Below are 17416 nucleotides of genomic sequence, written 5' to 3'. Positions count from 1 at the left end.
TGATGATGATTGATGACGATGATTGATGATGATTGATGACGATGATGATGATGATGATGGTTGTGTCAGACCAGGGTAGCCCCCACCCCGGTGTCACTATCTTGCTGACAAAGGCCCCCAAAAAGCTATTCCAGAACACTGAGTTGTAGGGGTGTTAATAAGCTTTAAATGTTCCTGGAAAATGTCTTCCCGTGGACTTTTATGGTGTGAAGTGAAAACTGCCAGCAAGCAGAAGAGCAGCTCTGAAAACCTCCCTCAGGAGCGTGAGGCTGAGGAGAACGTCTGGGGTCACCCAGGGAGGAGATGAGGTGGGATCCCAGAGGAACAGCGGAGCTGTGGGAAAGCAGGAGGGAGAGGAGGGGATTCCCTGGAGCCATGGAGAGTCTCAGGCTGGCCCAGGGAGAAAGAGGGGACCTGTGTCAGAGAGCTGAGGGCACCTTGAACGTGCAGAGCCTGCAGAGCCAGCTCCGAGCTGCTGCTCAGGAACCCTCTGGAACCACTGGAATGGAGCAGCCAGACTGAATCCCATCCTTTACCCACCACAGTCTGCTCTTCCAAGCCTCCAAGATGTATGGGACAGGCCAGGTGGTGTTTGTAGCCTCCCCCTGAGCTCTGAAATCCCCAGCCCGATTTCCAGCATTACATCTTTTGGCTTCAGAGCCACGGAATGGAAGAGCCCCTGCTCCCAGGAGATGATCTATTGCACAATGAATTACTTTAAAACCAAATTGTTACCCCACAGGGCAGGGATCACACGACTTAAAGAGATGCTAACAAGCCGTGACAAACCTCTGGCATTAGAATTTTCAGGCAAGCTGTTCTGCATCTAAGGCAGTCATTAAGATCACACAGCATCTGAAAAATGAAGGATACAGCGATGAGTAACCCCTCTCTGCTCCACTCCAGAGACCTGCCCATAGGAAGCAGGGCTGTGATTTGCACACTATCTGAACCTGATTATGGCTAATTTTTTGCATACAGAGCATGGAAAGGATCCTGGCTGAGGCATGGAAAATATGTGGCCACATGAGTCATTCTGCAATGGTTCATAAATCCTGAGAGATTCACAAAAGCAAAACATCTAACATTGCATCTTCCCTCTCCCTGCCAGTGGAACTCCACCTCTTGACACGCTCGGCACAAGGATGTGGGAATATGGTGAAAGCAAAGGAAATAGGATCATTTTCTCCTTGGAATAGAAGAATCTCATCAAACAGCAGCCAGGCTCAGATTTGCAACCTTCACAGAAGAGGCCATTCATGAGATGAGGAGAGAGAAATGAGCTGCTCCTCAGGTTGCCAAACCAAATTTACAGTTCCTACTGCCTGGGCTCCAGCTCCTGTCCTTCCTTCCTTCCCTGCAGAGCCAGGCAAGGACTGCAGAGAACAGCCCAAAGCCCAGCACCCTCCCAGCCATGACCTCCTGTCCCACTGGCCCATGCACGTGGTGGCCAGGGCCACACTGGGGCTCTGACTCGAGAGATGGGAGAGGATTTGGGAGCTTCCCAGAGCTGCTGTGCAGAGCAGAGCACAGAAGGGACCTGCTCTGGGGGTTAGAGCAGGGGGCACCCGGCAGCAAAGGATCTGAAGGCTCAGTGACCCTCTGCCAGTCCCTGTCACGGCATCTGAGTTGTCTGGGCACAACCAGCAGCTCCACGTGCTGCTCTGAGTTCTTATCCCAGGCAGAGTGGGGATTGTGCAGGGTGGGACTGCTCAGCTCTGGGAAAAAGCAGCTTTTTGTGGGGCAGGAATGGCTGGAGCTCCCCATTATCTCCCCAACAGCAGGGGCTTCCTGCGTGCCCTCTGCAGGCCCCTTTCCTTTCCTGCTGCGAGGAGCTGCTCTCCCTGTCCCAGAGGTTTATCAGCGGAAACAAAGCATCTCCCTCCCTCTGCCACTCGCCCTTGGTGTCTCATGGTGCTCCTGCTGCTGCTTTCCAGTGCAAAGAGCTCCAACCCAGAGGATTTTTAACCATCCTCTGCAGTAAAGGGTGCAGCAGCTTGGTGCTATTTAGCCAGGAAGGAGAAGCAGGAATAAAAGGGAATACAAGGGAACTCTGAAGGGCCCAGCCTGATCTGGAGGCTGCAAGGCTGACACTAAAACCCTTCCAGTGCCAGAACACGAGTCTGCAGGAGCCCCCTGGAATCACTGGGAGATCTGTGTGGTCTGCAGCTCTGGTGCCTGGGATATCTCCCTGTTTGTAGTACCAGCAAATGTCGTGACTCAGGCTTTAGGAAAAGACCTCAGCTCAGCCACAGAGCCACTCAGGTCTCTGCAGTGGGAGGATGCTCAGCATTCCCACGGCAGAGGTGCGTGGGTTCTGTTTATGTGCAGACTGCACCAAACCCGACCACATTTGTTATTTCCAGGAATATTCCGGAGCAGGAAGGAGACCCAGATGAGTCACTTGAGCCGTCATCTCACGCTGAGGATGTAGTGCAGCCCTAAAACACTTGGGGTCTGGATGGACAAGCCCCTCCCCGTCCCACTCTGACGCTGGGGGTGTCCAGCCTGAGCTCCTGTGGTGCCAGCCCCTCCATCCCCTCATCCCGCCCGGATCTGCCCCGTTCCTTCCCAGAGTTGAGGACAGCAGGAGGAAATGCGTAAGCAGGGTCCCTGCTGCTGCTGCTGCCACACAGCCCTGGCCCTGGGCTGTGCACAGAGCCTGCACCGCCATGGGGACCCTTGGGAACAGGCAGCTCCTGCTCTGCTGTGCCCTCTGGGGACTCTGCCTGGCCTCGGACTACGATGGTGAGTGTCTGCTTTGGGAGCAAAGCTGCTGCTTGTTGAAGTGCTGGGTGTTTGGACCTTTGTAAGATCCTTGGAAACTCCTTTTTTAATGAGTTCACATGGGAGGATGCTCTGATAGAACTTCGTGTGGGCTCTTGTTGAAGCAGGAGGTTGACAGAGGTGATACAGCAGGGAAAGAAGCTGGGGTGGAAGAAACTAGAAAGGAAAAATAGAGGAGCAGTAGACCAGAAAGGACTCAAAAGCTAAATCTTTAGCTAATTACACACCCAGAGCCACAGCTTTACACTGGAGTGGCTCCAGAGCTTCGGGTTGTTGTGAAAGCCTGGCAGAGGAATTGTTCTCTGGATTCCCAGGCCTGCTGATGGCTGTACTTGGGAATTGTTCTCTGGATTCCCAGGCCTGCTGATGGCTGTACTTGGGAATTTCTCTCTGGATTCCCAGGCCTGCTGATGGCTGTACTTGGGAATTGTTCTCTGGATTCCCAGGCCTGCTGATGGCTGTACTTGGGAATTGTTCTCTGGATTCCCAGGCCTGCTGATGGCTGTACTTGGGAATTGTTCTCTGGATTCCCAGGCCTGCTGATGGCTGTACTTGGGAATTTCTCTCTGGATTCCCAGGCCTGCTGATGGCTGTACTTGGGAATTTCTCTCTGGATTCCCAGGCCTGCTGATGGCTGTACTTGGGAATTTCTCTCTGGATTCCCAGGCCTGCTGATGGCTGTAGAGCATCACAGTCCATTGTGAGCTGTGGGAAACCACGAGGCAAAGGAATCAGGGATGTCCTCAGAAAGGTGGCTGAGGGTGGCTCCTGCACACCTAACTGTGCCAGCCAGCTTTGTCTGCCCGTCACTCCACAGCCTTTCCAGAACATTCCCAGTTGTAGAGACCCCAAGAGAAAGGACAAAGAGCAGCCTTTGGGGTGAGCTGTGCGCGCAGCCTCCACAGAGTCTGCAGCTTAGTGAGGCTCAGGCTGGGTGAGTAACAGGCTGCCCTCCTCACAGATTACTCTCAGAACAGCACCAGCGAGCAGGCCAGCACACCAGAGGTCACCCCCTGTCCCCGAGCCATCCCGGGGGACCAGGCCACGGTCAACAACGTCACCTACCTGCTGATCCCCGAGGCCACCCGCGCCCAGCTGGGCAGCGCCGTCACCGTGCGGCTCATCCCCTGCCTCTACAGCCTGGTGTTCCTGCTGGGGCTGCCGGCCAACGCGCTGGCCCTCTGGGTGCTGGCCACCAGGGCCGAGCGCCTGGCCTCCACCGTGTTCCTGATGAACCTGGCCGCCGCCGACCTGCTGCTCGTCTCCGTGCTGCCCTTCAAGATCTCCTACTATTTCCTGGGCAACCACTGGCCCTTCGGGGAAGGGCTGTGCCGCCTCACCACGGCTCTCTTCTACGGCAACATGTACTGCTCCGTGCTGCTGCTCACCTGCATCAGCGTGGACCGCTACCTGGCCGTGGCTCACCCCTTCTCCTCCCGGGCTTTCCGCACTCCCAGCTTGGCCGCCGGCACCTGCGCCGCGGTCTGGCTCTGCGCCGCGGCCCTGACGCTGCCCCTGACCCTGCAGCAGCAGTCCTACCCCCTGCTCGGGGCCGGCCTCACGCTGTGCCACGATGTCCTGCCCCGGCACGAGGACGACGGCTTCTACTTTTATTATTTCGTGGTGCTGATCTCCTGCGCCTTCCTGCTGCCGCTGCTGCTGCTGGCGCTGAGCTCGGGCGCGGTGCTGCGCGTCCTCCTGCGCGGGGGCGGCCGCTACTGCCATGCCGCCAAGCTCACGGCCCTCGTGCTCATCTCCCTCGTGGTTTTCTACGTCCCCAGCAACGTCCTCCTGCTCCTTCACTACTCCAGCCCCTGCTCCAGGCTGCACGGCCAGCTGTACCTCAGCTACATGGTCAGCCTGGCCCTCAGCACCTTCAACAGCTGTGCTGACCCCTTCATCTACTACTACGTGTCGGAGGATTTCCGGGAGAAGGTGAGGAGGAGAGTCTTCAGGGCCAGCAAAAAAACCACCACTTCCCTGAAGACCTCCAAGGAAACGCTGCCCCGTTCCAAGCCTTCGCTGGTGTGAGCCTCCAGCCCAGCTCCTGCTCCCAGGGCGCTCATCATGCACACAGTGGGGATAAGATGAATTCAACACTGGAATTCCACAAGTTTCACCCAGAGCAGCGTTTCCCAGGAGCCAAGCGCTTTCCCCTGTCTGCACAGATAAGGATGACTAAACCCAGGCTGTGGGATTCTTTGCTCAGACAAGATGCTGAGTGCTGGACGCATCCGTCCTTTACTGGGACACTGCCTGCAGCTTCTCAGCTGGTCACGCACCGCCAGGGATGTTCCTCCCCGTACAGCTGCGTCTGGTGTTCCTAACCTGGCTGCTCTCTGCCTGCTAGTCCTGCTCCTGGGCTGCCCACTGGCCTTAAATGCATATTCCCTTCCCCTAAAACAGAAAAAGAGCCATCATTGCAAAACCAAATTTCTAAATGTTTCAAAAGATTAACTAAACCAGTCTGTCAAAGGAGTGCAGAGTACTGGTTTGTGTAGCAAAAACATTCTTGGCTTGATATGTAAGCAACCCCTCAGCAATGTCAGCCCACTGTTGGTAAAAGGTGTAAAAATCCCCTTCACTCATCCCTGCTTTTGCAAATCACCCTTGGCATCCATCATTTCTTTGAGGCAAAGGTTGTATTAATGGATTTTGTAAAAAAATGATGTCTCATGAAGGGAAATAGTAAAGGAGGAATGGAACAAAGCCTCTAGTACTCCACACTTCCTTCGTGTAATGTCACCCACAGCCAAAAGCTGGCTCTGATCAAAGAGGTGCTCAGGTTTGTTGTTTGTTGGAACCTGCTGCAAATCTGACAAAATGCAGCCTGCTCATCTCTCAGACACAACTGGGACACAGCTCTGTGAGTAGCCAGGTAGAAAATGAGCAATAAACCTCTTTAGAGCTTCTTAATTCTTTAGTTTTCCCAGCACAGGCTTGACAACATAAAGGACGAATAAGAGGCAGAGAGGATTGTCTTAAAATCAGTTTTTAATAAAATATTTATCAGAATCTAAAACAAACACTTTTCTGGACTCAGACTTGCTAAGATGTGTGTGAACAAACCAACAACTGGTCAGAGAGCTGTTTGTGTGTACCTGTGGGGGCAAAAGGCAAAAGGGGGGGAAACACAAAGCTGAGCTCTGGGTGCTGGGCACTCAGTCAGAAACAGCAGGGATGGAAAAAAAACCCCAAACCCAAACCCAAAGCCAGGCTGGTAGAGGTTTTCTAAATAGTTGCTCTAGTCACAATAATGAAAACCAGGTTATTGTGCATTAAATGTCAACAGTCAGTGTGAGCAAAGCAAGTGCTGGTGTGTTGGGGATGTTCTTCAAGCAAGCTGAACATTCTTCTGGTATTTGCTTTCTACTGAGGCTGATTAAGAAGGAGGGGAAGAGGCAAGACCAAAACACAGGACAAGAAAGAACAAGGGGAACTATTGCTTTAAAATAAATACCATGGTAATGATTACTCTGCATAATGTACAGTTACAAATATATAAATATTAATTTCCTTGAAAGGATTGCAAGCATCAATCACTGATAACTAGCACTGCTGCAGCTATTCAGTCACAGAACTCGATGGAACAAGAGATTTCTGTGTCTTACAAACCCACGGGCACTTTTCTCCTTTTGCAGTGAGGGACCATCAGGGAAAGGAAAGGAGAAACATCTCTCTGACAGAGGGAGGCAAAGTCTCTAAGCCAGAAACAGCCCAAGGCAGCAGCAGCAGCTGCTGGCCTTGCTGGCTTTGGCTTTCCAGCACCCAGCTGGTCTTTTCCTTGGTGAAAAAACAATAAAACCAATCCTTCTCTCTAAACTGCCTGGCTGAGGTGCACAAAGTGGGAGCCTGAGGTGTCCTTGTGCTCTCAGGGACAGGAGGGAGACTGAGCAGAGCTGGGCCCAAGCCTGTGAATGGCTTTGAGTCTGTTCAGCTGTGCTGAGTCCAGTGGTGCTCAGGGACCCAGTCCTACAGTTTCTGTATTCCAAGTAGGATGATGAAGAATGGAGGAAAAACAATCTATGTTTTTTTCCCCTAGATAAGAATGAATGATGGTTACAAGAAACATGAACAGTAAATGTGGGACAGGACCCTCAGCTGGGGTGGAGAAGAGAGCAGAGACCTTTTCCTTTATCCCTGTGATCGGGGGAAAAGGCAACCACAGTGGTGGAACTGCAGGTTCCTTGATCAATTCCTTAAATAAAATCACCTTTTTTCTTTTCAGCCACAAAGAGGAGCTGGTTTGGTGTAGCAAGAGCTGGGGGAGGCAGAGGCTGCCAAGAGCACAGGGACTGGAAGTGCCAAGGCTGGGGGTGAAGTCAGGACCCAGAAATCCTGTCACATCCCCTCCCACACACTGCCCTGCTCTGTCTGGCTCTGAGGACATTAAGGCAGCTCTGCCTTTGCCTTCTGAGGGTCCAGGGCTCTCTGGCTTTACTTTGAATTGTAAAACAGAAGCCAGACTCCTCTGCCTCAAGCACTGGCACGGAGATCCCTCAGACAAGGCCCTGATTGATGGGCTGGCACCAGCAGCAGGAATTATTTACCTGGCAGCAACAGGGGGATGTCTGCATCTGGAATTAGGACATTACATGTCCCACAGGCTGAGGAAAGTGAAGAAAGCCAGGTTTAATTCTTGGCTGGAACTCCTCATCCTCACCTCCTCCATCCCCAGGGGGAGGTCTGAGTGCCCAAGGATCTGTGAGAGGACCAAGCAATTTAAAATGACTTCAAATATCTCTCCAGAAACATTCACTGGGTGTACAGTGGGTGAGAGAGAGCAGGAAAGGAAAACCAGGAAGGGACTGAGGCATCCAGAACACAGGTCCTATCTCCTGGATGAAGCCAGTCACAGACATCACCAGGGTGACCAAAAGCCTCATCCTCCCAACTCACAGCACCAAACAGCTGCAGCCTGGACCAGCAAACAGCAGGGTTTGTATTGTGCAGTTTTCAGTTTTAGAAAAAGGAAAAAAAAAAAAAAAGAAAGAAAGAAAAAAGGCATCTTGTTGCAGCTCACACTAGGCCTGTTATTTACCCAGGGATAAATATTGACTCAGTCCTGTGTGTGTACACAATAGCCCTTGCCTGCCAGGACAGTTGCTTGCAGGAGGTGGAATTTAGTTTAAAGGCATTTATTTACCTGCCAGGCAGGAATGCAGCTGCCAGGGTGAGGGCAGGATCTGCCCCTGCACACCCCAGATGTGGGGCAGGACCCTCATCCCAGCAGGATCCTGGGAGCAGCCACGAGGGGAGGCTGGCAAAGCTCAGAAATTCCTGGGAACTTCAAGACCCAGACCTTCATCATGTCAACTGCATTCTGCAAATGTCTGGCCCCAGACAAAAAGAACTGGAAACTACACATGCCCAACCTCTGGGATACCTCCTGGTTGTCCCCATGTGGACATTTTTCTGGAATAAACTTGCCTTTATTCTGGAATGGAATGTCTATACTGGGATATATTCCTGTCATGGCTCCTGTGTAAACAAGCCTTAAAAATGAATGGAGCTAGGCTTTTTTTTCCTGTTTCCATTCACCAATAAACACCCTCAAAAGGAGTTTCCACCCTGCTCTGGGTCCTGGTAACAATAGAAGTGGGAAGATAAAATATTAACACTATTTTGCAAGAGGCAATTGCATGTAACTCCTCCAAAGAGAACAATGCTGCTCCAGGCAGGAAGGGAAACTCAGAAATCTTGGCTCCTGCACTTCTGGAAACACAAAGCTTTTCTTTTTAAGTTTTGCCACGTTGCTTGGGGCAGGTCAGACCGAGGGAGTCCAGCCTGTGACACCAGGGATTGGTACTGGCCAGCAGAGCCAGGGCCTGGCCAGGCAGTACCAGGACCAGAACATGCTGTGCTGGATGCCAGTGGGAGTGAAATAAAAGGGGTTGGTGAAGTCAGGCAAACATTTAAAAAGGCTGTGCCTGGGCCAGGTTCATTTTCAGGCCAGGCTTTGAGGAGAAAGGGGCTGAGAAGGCTGCAAGCAGCCCCTGTCAGCACATAGTGCAACACAAAGGGGGCTCCCCCACCTCATCCCTGCCTCTGCTGAGGCTGCAAATGCCCACCTGAGACCTGCAGACAGCAGCAGACATGAAGCCTTTCAGCCCTGGCAGTGGATTTCAGTCTTCTCAGGTAAAATGTACCTCCCAAGAGCTTCCCTGAATTGTGGAGCCACAGGGAAGTGTTTCTCTTGTGGGTGCAGACTGATGGGCTGAGGAAGATGAGTAGCCTCTTGCTATGTCACAATTGGCAAAACACACTGATTTTTATTATTATAATTTGAGCAAAAAACTTCTCAGCCATCTTTCCTCAAACAGCAGTTCAGCTAAGCACAAGGCCTGGACTTAGCTTCTAAGTGTAGCTAGGAAATGGCATTTGCAGAATATCCTGATAGCAGAGAAAACACCTGGAAATGCTCTATAGGTTTGAATTCCAGCCCCTATTTTTCTCACCTAGAGGGCACAGCATATTGGTCTCTCATCAGTGGAAGGGCTCCAAAGAGGATGCACAAGAAGGCAGGAAAATGGACAGAAAAATAACGCTGAGTGTCCCCCTTAGAGCTCCAAATCTGCCCGGTGGGGCAGCAAAGCCTACAGTTCTGAGGGCATCAGGAAGTAGTCATCATTCAGATTCTGTTCTGCAGCAGGTCATCTGGAGGAACAAACTCATACAGGAGTCGATTCTGAGCCTCTTCTCTTTATTTAAATTATGTATTTCTGTGGGAAAGAGAACACAAGGAAGAAAAGTCACCCTGCTGTGATGCATCTTTGTGAGACAGCGCTGAGCCTGGGCAGGGAAAAGCTGAAAAGATCACAGAGCTGGGAGGGAACCTCAGGGATCAAATCCAGCCCCTGGCCCTGCCCAGCCACCCCAACACCCCCACCCTGAGCATCCCTGGCAGCGCTGTCCAAACGCTCCTGCAGCTCTGGCAGCCTTGGGGCCGGGACCATTCCCTGGGGAGCCTGGGCAGTGCCAGCACCCTCGGGGGGAAGAACCTTTCCCTGAGCTCCGTGCCAAGCCCTGGCACAGCTCCAGCCCTTCCTGGGCTCCTGTCCCTGTCACCCCAAAGCAAGATCCGTGTCCGTTCCTCCTCCCCCTTCATGAGATTGATGAACCTCCCCTGGGCTCCTCTGCTCCAGCTGAACACCCCAAGTGAAAAGTCACTCCATTCCCCTGGGGATGAAGCCACTGAGGCCCCAGAGCCTTTTACAGCTGCCCCAGCAAGACCCCATTCCCACTGGCCCCTTTTTGGGGAACTGACCAGCAGAAGGTCACCACAGGCTGGCTCAGAGCAGCCCCCTGCCCCGCTGTGGACTCACCATTCCGCCGGGGTGGCCTCGGCCTGGCTGCTGTCCCCTTCCCTGAAGGTGCTGGCCGTGCTCAGCTCTGCCACCACCTCGAACACGTCGCCCTCCACGGCGAAGGCGTCGGGGTCGTACTCGTAGGAGTAGTAGGACAGGTCTGTGTGCAGGGGGGGCCCCTCCTCGGCTGCTGGAGGAACCAGAGCTGCAGGAGCTGCATGGCCACACAGCAGGGCAGGGCAGCAGGAGGAAGGGCTTTAGTCAGGGACACCAGGGAAGGAGGCTGCAGGTGTCAGCACACCTGCAGTGGTTTGCTGGGGTTCACAGGGGAGGGGAGAAGCTGCTGCAAAAGCAGAGTTTTCATTTCCCAGTCTGAGAAACTGGAATAAAATGAAAGGAAAGTGTGGGAACAAAGAGTGGGGTAAAGGGGAAACAAGGAGGAAAAGGGAAAACAAAGGGGGAAGGCAAATAAGGGTGGGAAAAGGAGGAAACAAGGAGAGGAAATGAGAAAACAAGGGGGGAAAGAAGGAGAAAACAAGGGGGGAAAGAAGGAGAAAACAAGGGGGGAAAGAAGGAGAAAACAAGGGGGGAAAGAAGGAGAAAACAAGGGGGGAAAGAAGGAGAAAACAAGGGGGGAAAGAAGGAGAAAACAAGGGAGGAAAGAAGGAGAAAACAAGGGAGGAAAGAAGGAGAAAACAAGGGAGGAAAGGAAATAAAGGGAGGCAAAGGGCAATGTAGTTTGAAAAAAAATCTCCAAGTCTCCTTTTCCAGCATGGAGCTAACTGAGGTGCTGAAGTTCAAACCCATCAGCTTGAGGGCTACACAAAGCAAGAGAAAAGTGTCATGCAGAGGGCAGATGGCACAGGGGATTCACTCTGCACCCTGAAAATCTCTCCTCTGACCAGGCACCTTAGGTAAGGAGAGCCCCAGCTGTATGGGGACATGTCCTGTGTGCCCTCAGCTGTGCATCATTTCATAAAACAAGTGACAAAACTGGAGGGAGACCCTGAGGGAACAGCTCACTTGGTGACTGATCAGTGGAGGCAGCCAACTTCCTTTTCAGCCCAACAAGTGTGAAGGTTTCGAGGCCAGGAACCCAGAGCAGAGCCATTGACTCCAGCCTGAATGAGGAGCTGAGGTACCTCTGCCCCAGCACAGTCCCACAGCACTGAAATTTCCATCACTTGGTGTAGGGACAGACCCAGCACAGGCAGAAGCAGGAATTTCTCCTCTTCCCACTCCCTGCAGTCCGTGCTGACACTGGCAGGTCCCTCTCACAGCACACACCCCACTCACACCAGGCTGTGCCTCTGTGCTTCCTGTCCAGAGGGCAAAACTGCAAGATAAAATTTCTAGGAACAGCAGCAGATCTGTGTTTCCTAAACTGCTCCTCGAGCCAGCTCAGCTGTCCATCCTTCCTGTTTGCTCTCTGTGTACACTGCTCTAATCCAAAGCAAAGCAAGCACTGAGGCAGAATTATTGCAGGGAGGAAAAGTCCCCCGCCCGCCCAAAGCTGGCTTTATTTAAAGAGAACACTCATCAAGGCCTTTGAAAATGTTTGTTCTCTAGAAATAAAATATCTGAAGGATCTTCCCTGTTGCCTCCCACATCCTCCCAGCACTGGGCAGGGGAGTCAGGCTCTGTTCACTCCTTCTTGGCCTCCTCCCTGTGAGAACCTGCCAGACCATGAGCTCCTTCTATGAATGGGTGATTGCTGTCCACCAGGGCTGGGATGAACATCACAGGCCTGACTCTTCCCAGGAATTCAGCTCTGGAGCCCAAGCAAAGAGCACAGGCCGACGTTTCCTGCTGCACACAAACCACTCCCCCAGCCCCAAATGTTTGTGCCGAGGCCAATGTTTGCTGAGCAGTGATGGGGGGAGAGGAAAAACGGCCCTGTGCCAGTTCAATCAATCCTGAAAGAGCTGCAGCCCTATGGGGAACATGCCAGCCAGGGAATTTTGGGGATGACTCCACCTGGAAGCAGAGCTCAGGCTGGTGCTCCTGATGGGTGCTGGTGCGGGCTAGGGTTAGGCATTTTATTAAAAAAAAAAAACCCAAACCCCACAAACAAAACACCACCACCAAACAAAAATGTCATAATTCCACCTAGGACTTTCTTCCAGTTCCAGCCATTGGCCCTTTCTGATTGCTGGAGCAAAACTGTGCAAAGGACACAGCTGTGGGGAGAGGCAGGGGGCCAGAGAGCTGAGCCTGGGGGGGCTTCCTGCTCACAGCAGCACTGCTACCCCAGCACTGCTGCCCCACACACTTGGATGTTGTTTTCCACCAAATCCATGCAGAACCACAGCACTGTGATGGCAACATATTGTCCTCCAACATCAGTTCTGTGCCTTTGGCAGAGATTTAGGCAGTTTCAGAAGAGAGTTAGTGATCTGTGGAAGCAACCGAAGCTCCACTTCATCACAGAGACACTGTCAGAGCTACTGGGGATCCCACAGGCTCTGAAATCCATCCAGATCCTTGTGGCCAAGGAGTGACAAGGATCTCAGGGAAGCCACAGTCAGAAATTCAGTGAGATCCCAGTTAGTAACTCAGCTCCTGCTGCAGGGTTTTCTATCCAAACAAATATTGCAGCAGGCTGTGAAGGCACACGAGCACACCCAGAGCTGGGTCCACTCATCAAAATCCTGTTCCACCCTTTCGAGACTCAGCAATTCACCTGAGAAGGAACAGCTGAGGAAGGGGATTCACACAGGAGTTATTTCAGCTGAGTCCTGTCACCCTGCAAACTTCCCTGGCAATCAGAGGATCTACAGATGCAAAGAGGATCCCACCCATCTGTTCAAAAAAAGTTTTAAGGTCAAACCTCAGCCATTCTGCCTCTCTGCAGACTTTGGGAAGGCATTTTAAAATGTTCTGACAACAGCAACAGTGCAGCATCCTGACCTTTCAGGACCATCTATGTTCAATTACTCATCTTGAACAGCTGGAATTTATTCCAGCAAACCCACTGGCGTGTGTGGAACTTCACGGTGGGTCTGTGTGTGCCAGAGGGAGCCCCAACACATCCTGCAATTCCCACCGATGGCTGGGAGGCAGCTGCTTGCTCCCACTGCTGGGTAACAAGGACAAGACCTCAATTAAAGCATCCATCGGCCCAAGCTGAGCTGCACCAGTCTCATGGCAAACACAGGAGGCTCCCAGACAACACAAACACCACGTGCCTCTCTGAGAACCCAGCATTTCCTGCAGATTAACACACCCAGTTGGTTTTACACCAACCTGCCCTAAGCTTGATTTGGCTCCTGGAGTTTTGCATCCTTTTAGGAAGTCCCAGATTTAGGCACGGCTCAGCAGAGCCCTTGCTGGAGCACCTGAGCCGACTTAACCCCATCACATGCTCCAGCAGCACCGAGCCCAGGAGAGCCTGCCTGAGGAGGGGCTCATTCATCTGCTGCACTTTGATTCATGTCCCATGTGCTTGACCTGAGAGGAGCCCAGAGGATTAATGAAAATCACATGCTGGGACCTTTTCCTGTGCAGGATTTAGTCAGTTTGATTCCTGAATGCTCACTCTGCCATGGCTGCTCCCAGCTCAGCATCCTCCTGCCAGGAATTTGGGCACTCCCAGATCTCAGGACAAAGCCAGCTCCAAGTGCTCATGCTTTGACAAACATCCTTATGGCACTCAAGTTTGTCCATCTAAAATCTGCATTACAATGCCACACAAAATAATCAGATTTTCCCCTTTTGCTCCTTCTGAGCCAGCACTGTTTCTGTCAATTCAGAACAGAAACCACAGAGGGATTTTCCTTTGACTTTAATGCAGATTATTTCAGAAGCTCTTGTTCTGAACATTTTTTGGATTGTAGGTTACCATCAAGTTCCATCATTTTTTTTTTGCCAGGTAATAATATCAAATTTTTATTTGAAAATTATGTAATGGCAGTCCCATTTTTGTAGACCTTGGTGTAGCCTCACATTCCAGCAGCGCCCAAATGAAACATTTTGGGAATGCTGCTTGAAAGGGCTCAGATTGCAAATTTTCCATGCTGAGCACGTGGCATGTGTATGGAATAAAAGGCAACAAGATACAGATACAGATATATTCACAATAAGTCCAGGAAAAAAAAAAAGGGAGGAAAGTAGTAGAGACATGAAACACTAAGACTGAATGACCATTAGAAAATGTCAAAATGGAATATTCACCATGTTTTTGCACTGTAATTAGAAAACTGTCCATCAGCTGCTGTCCAGAAAGGACAGAACAGGATGGTGTCTCATGCTGGAGATGTGTTAGTCTGACTCTGGTGCACAAGGAGGACATGAAGAGCCACAGAGGCTCCTCCTGAAGAATTAAACTGGTTTTACCAATTTGTTGGGAGAGTTGGAGGCCAGGGGAACATTAATGAGTGGAAAGCAGCCAGGAAAAATCCAGACCAGTTTATTTACTAGAAACAGCATGAAACAAGCTATTCTACTGACCCTCCACTGCTTCTTGGTGAGATTTATTGTGATCCATGAGAGAGTTCGACACAAGTCTTGGAAAAAAAGTGCATGAACATAAGCACCAAATAAAATGAGCAGCTAAATTCCTGCCTACTCCATCCACTGACCTTAACATTTTTGTTCGCTAAGGCTCTTTATTCCAAACAGCAGCTCTGAGAGAACCAAGATTGCCAGCTTCATTTTTGCACAGAACTGCAGGGACAAAGTTAATCCACCTGGATTTGAGTCTTTGCAGTGGTTTGGGCTGTTGTCACGTCCTGCTCAGTTGTTTGTTGGAGCACATTACATCAGCCTGGCTTTTAATGGGATCTTTCCAGCTTAGTAGTAGAAGAAAAGATCACAGAGGGTGTGTTGTTCAAACACAGCAAGGCTGAGAAAATAGAAGGGTTGGCTGTCCACTCCTACAAACAATTATCTGAATCCTGCAGGTGCTGAGCTGAGCAGGATTCCTGCATGATTTCCTGAAAGGAAAAGGACTAGGAGAGCTGTCTGCTACTGAATACCTCTCTTCCTCAGTTTCCTTGACCTCTTTATCTTTTTTCTGATTTCTGAATATTGTCTTTTCTATAAGATGGAGAAATCCAGCATCTTTATTTAAAATGTGCTTGAGAGCCACCTGTACTTGATACAGAGATAGGACAAACCTTAACCTTACTTAAGAAAGCCTTTGGATAAATGCAAAAGTATTGTATTACCTGCTGGAGTATGGGGAACACTGGGCTGCTCAGCTGTGTGGGAGTGTGTCTCCCTTTCTTCTGGTACGTTCTTGGCTGCAAATACAAAGAAAAATAAACTAATTTGTCACGTAATTCATTAATAATGCATCTCTAGAAAAGGTTTGCATTTCCAGAGGTGGCATAGTCAGTTCCCTGATACTCTACACACCTTGAAAGTCCATGCAGAATCTCCAAATCATGTTACATTTCATGGATTTAATTTTTATCCAGGAGTATTCACTTCAGATCAAACAGTATCACTAATTTTCTCTTCAATTCATTCTGACTGGTAAAACATGCGTTCATGAGAACAGAAAACCAGTTATTTCAAGCTGAAAAGCAGCTGTCCTTATCACTTAATCAGCTGTACTACAAACAGCAAAATAACACAGAGCAAGTTCAGAATTCTCCTCCTTTCCCTACCACACATATGGAATATTAACTTGCTCAAATGAAGATTTGTAACATCCTGCAGCTGAACCACGACAGAAAAGGGAAGTAAATGAAACCTACAGGCAGCACACTGGGACATGGGCATCTGCTCTATCTTGGTGTTGTTCCTGCACGATGCCACCTCCATCTGGCAGTGGTTGGGGTAGATGTGGCCATCAGAGCCGCACACGGGCTCGCCGTCGTAGCCGCAGTCCCGCGAGCACAGGCACTGCTCGAAGTACTCGTCCTCCAGGCAGCCAAAGATGTTGTTGCAAGGGCCAGAGTGGACAAAGCCTGGGGATTAAACAAATCCCAGTCAGTTTTGCACTGCACGGGGAAGGTGGAATGGAAATATTTCACTGATCATCAGTTTTTATGTTGAATTCTTGAAGATTTCTAAGAGGGATTTACAAACTTGAGCGAATTAAAAGCTCTGGGAACAAAGTTGCCTTTTTGAAAGAGCCATGGTGCAACAGCTTCCTGACTTGGGATAAACCAACTGTTTTTTGGCCACAGAGCACAGAAAGGAACAACAGCTTCTGGGGCAAGTTATTCCTTTCACGGATGTATGAAATTATTCAATCTTCCTACAGTTAACTGTGGAACTCCACTGCAAAATATTGGAGTGAAGAAAAAAAAAAATTGCACAGTAGGGATTTTTTACCTCCTCTTTTACTGACACATGTCCCCATGTCCAGGTGTTTCCAGAATTAGACATTTTATCTTGCCTCTGAAGCAAATCACAGTGCCTTTGGTGCCTGAAGATCACCACTGCTCTGTTTGTCGTGACTTTAACACTGCAACCAAACCTTTGTGGAACTCCCAGTAACATAGAGAGTGAAACGTAACATTTGTCTAAATATAATTTTGAGTTCATAACAGTTGTGGGTCTCGTTTTTCCTAAAGATCTGTGTGGTTTTGGGGTAACTCACCAACCCACTGGCTGGCTGAGCTTTCCACCTCGTTGCAGGTTGGGCCATCGCAGAGCTCCCTGGCCAGGGGGCTGTTCTCACTCACGTTGTAGAAACGAGTGGCTTCAAAAGCTGCAGCAAGGGGGAGAAATCACAGCTGAGCCTCCTGCCTGGAGATCTGATGTCAGCAGGGATCAAAGGGAAACAGGCACAAACCTGGCTCGTAGTAATCATACACTTTGATAGGAACAGGGGCTGTTTTCCCAACTATGTGCTCTCTGAAAGCTTGGAACTTCACACAGGTCATGCACTGGCTGGGAATCTGTGTGAAATGGTGTAAAAGACTCAGAAACTACACTTGAACTGAAGAGAAATGAACACAGCATGTGCCCCAAATGCCAAGCACAAAGGCACCTCCAATACTCCAAGTATAGGGACAGAGATAATGAATAAAAACCAAACAGGGTGAACTAAACCAGGATGCTTTGCTGACCTTTAAAACACATATTTGCCACAGAGCAGTGGCAGACACTCCACCTGTTCCCTGCCCACAACCACCAGACAATTTCCTGCTGCTGACCAAGCCAGGAGAGATCTCACCTTCCACTCTCAGGTCTGTGCTGTGAGATTTAATTATTCTGCATTTAGCACTGCTAGTTGTACCTGAAAATCAGTTTATTTCAAGGCAAAAATCTAAGTGATATCCACCCAAAACCACTCCATGGGCTGAAGTGAATCACCTGCCTCTGTTATACTTTGGATTCCAAGCAAAACCAAACCCCCCCCCCCT

General features: G+C 50.4%; 2 protein-coding genes across 6 annotated transcripts in view; one reads left to right on the top strand and one right to left on the bottom strand.

Annotated features, from left to right (window-relative positions):
- Positions 1 to 2482: 2482 nt before the first annotated feature.
- F2RL3 (F2R like thrombin or trypsin receptor 3) lies at positions 2483 to 4958 on the top strand. Its single transcript, XM_068173731.1, has 2 exons — positions 2483 to 2748; positions 3749 to 4958. The coding sequence occupies exons 1-2, from the start codon at positions 2673 to 2675 to the stop codon at positions 4816 to 4818; spliced, it is 1146 nt and encodes a 381-aa protein (XP_068029832.1). The 5' UTR covers positions 2483 to 2672; the 3' UTR covers positions 4819 to 4958.
- Positions 4959 to 9037: 4079 nt separating this feature from the next.
- Positions 9038 to 17416, bottom strand: part of CPAMD8 (C3 and PZP like alpha-2-macroglobulin domain containing 8) — a 54002-nt gene continuing 45623 nt past the window's right edge. For 2 of the 5 annotated variants that reach the window (XM_068173726.1, XM_068173728.1), the window contains exons 38-43: positions 16843 to 16948; positions 16648 to 16758; positions 15797 to 16009; positions 15263 to 15337; positions 10113 to 10308; positions 9038 to 9509 (exon numbers count right to left, since the gene is read on the bottom strand). In XM_068173726.1, coding sequence (XP_068029827.1) covers position 9509; positions 10113 to 10308; positions 15263 to 15337; positions 15797 to 16009; positions 16648 to 16758; positions 16843 to 16948 — 702 coding nt within the window. In that variant the 3' untranslated portion in view covers positions 9038 to 9508. Of the gene's footprint in view, positions 9510 to 10112; positions 10309 to 13340; positions 15127 to 15262; positions 15338 to 15796; positions 16010 to 16647; positions 16759 to 16842; positions 16949 to 17416 lie in introns of those variants that run through there. The other 3 variants (XM_068173729.1, XM_068173730.1, XR_010993801.1) reach the window with 3 other exon arrangements.

The sequence above is a fragment of the Anomalospiza imberbis genome, chromosome 27, assembly GCF_031753505.1.
Source record: "Anomalospiza imberbis isolate Cuckoo-Finch-1a 21T00152 chromosome 27, ASM3175350v1, whole genome shotgun sequence".
In the NCBI taxonomy this organism is placed as follows: domain Eukaryota; kingdom Metazoa; phylum Chordata; class Aves; order Passeriformes; family Viduidae; genus Anomalospiza; species Anomalospiza imberbis.
This window is presented reverse-complemented; position numbering and strand designations above follow the sequence as displayed.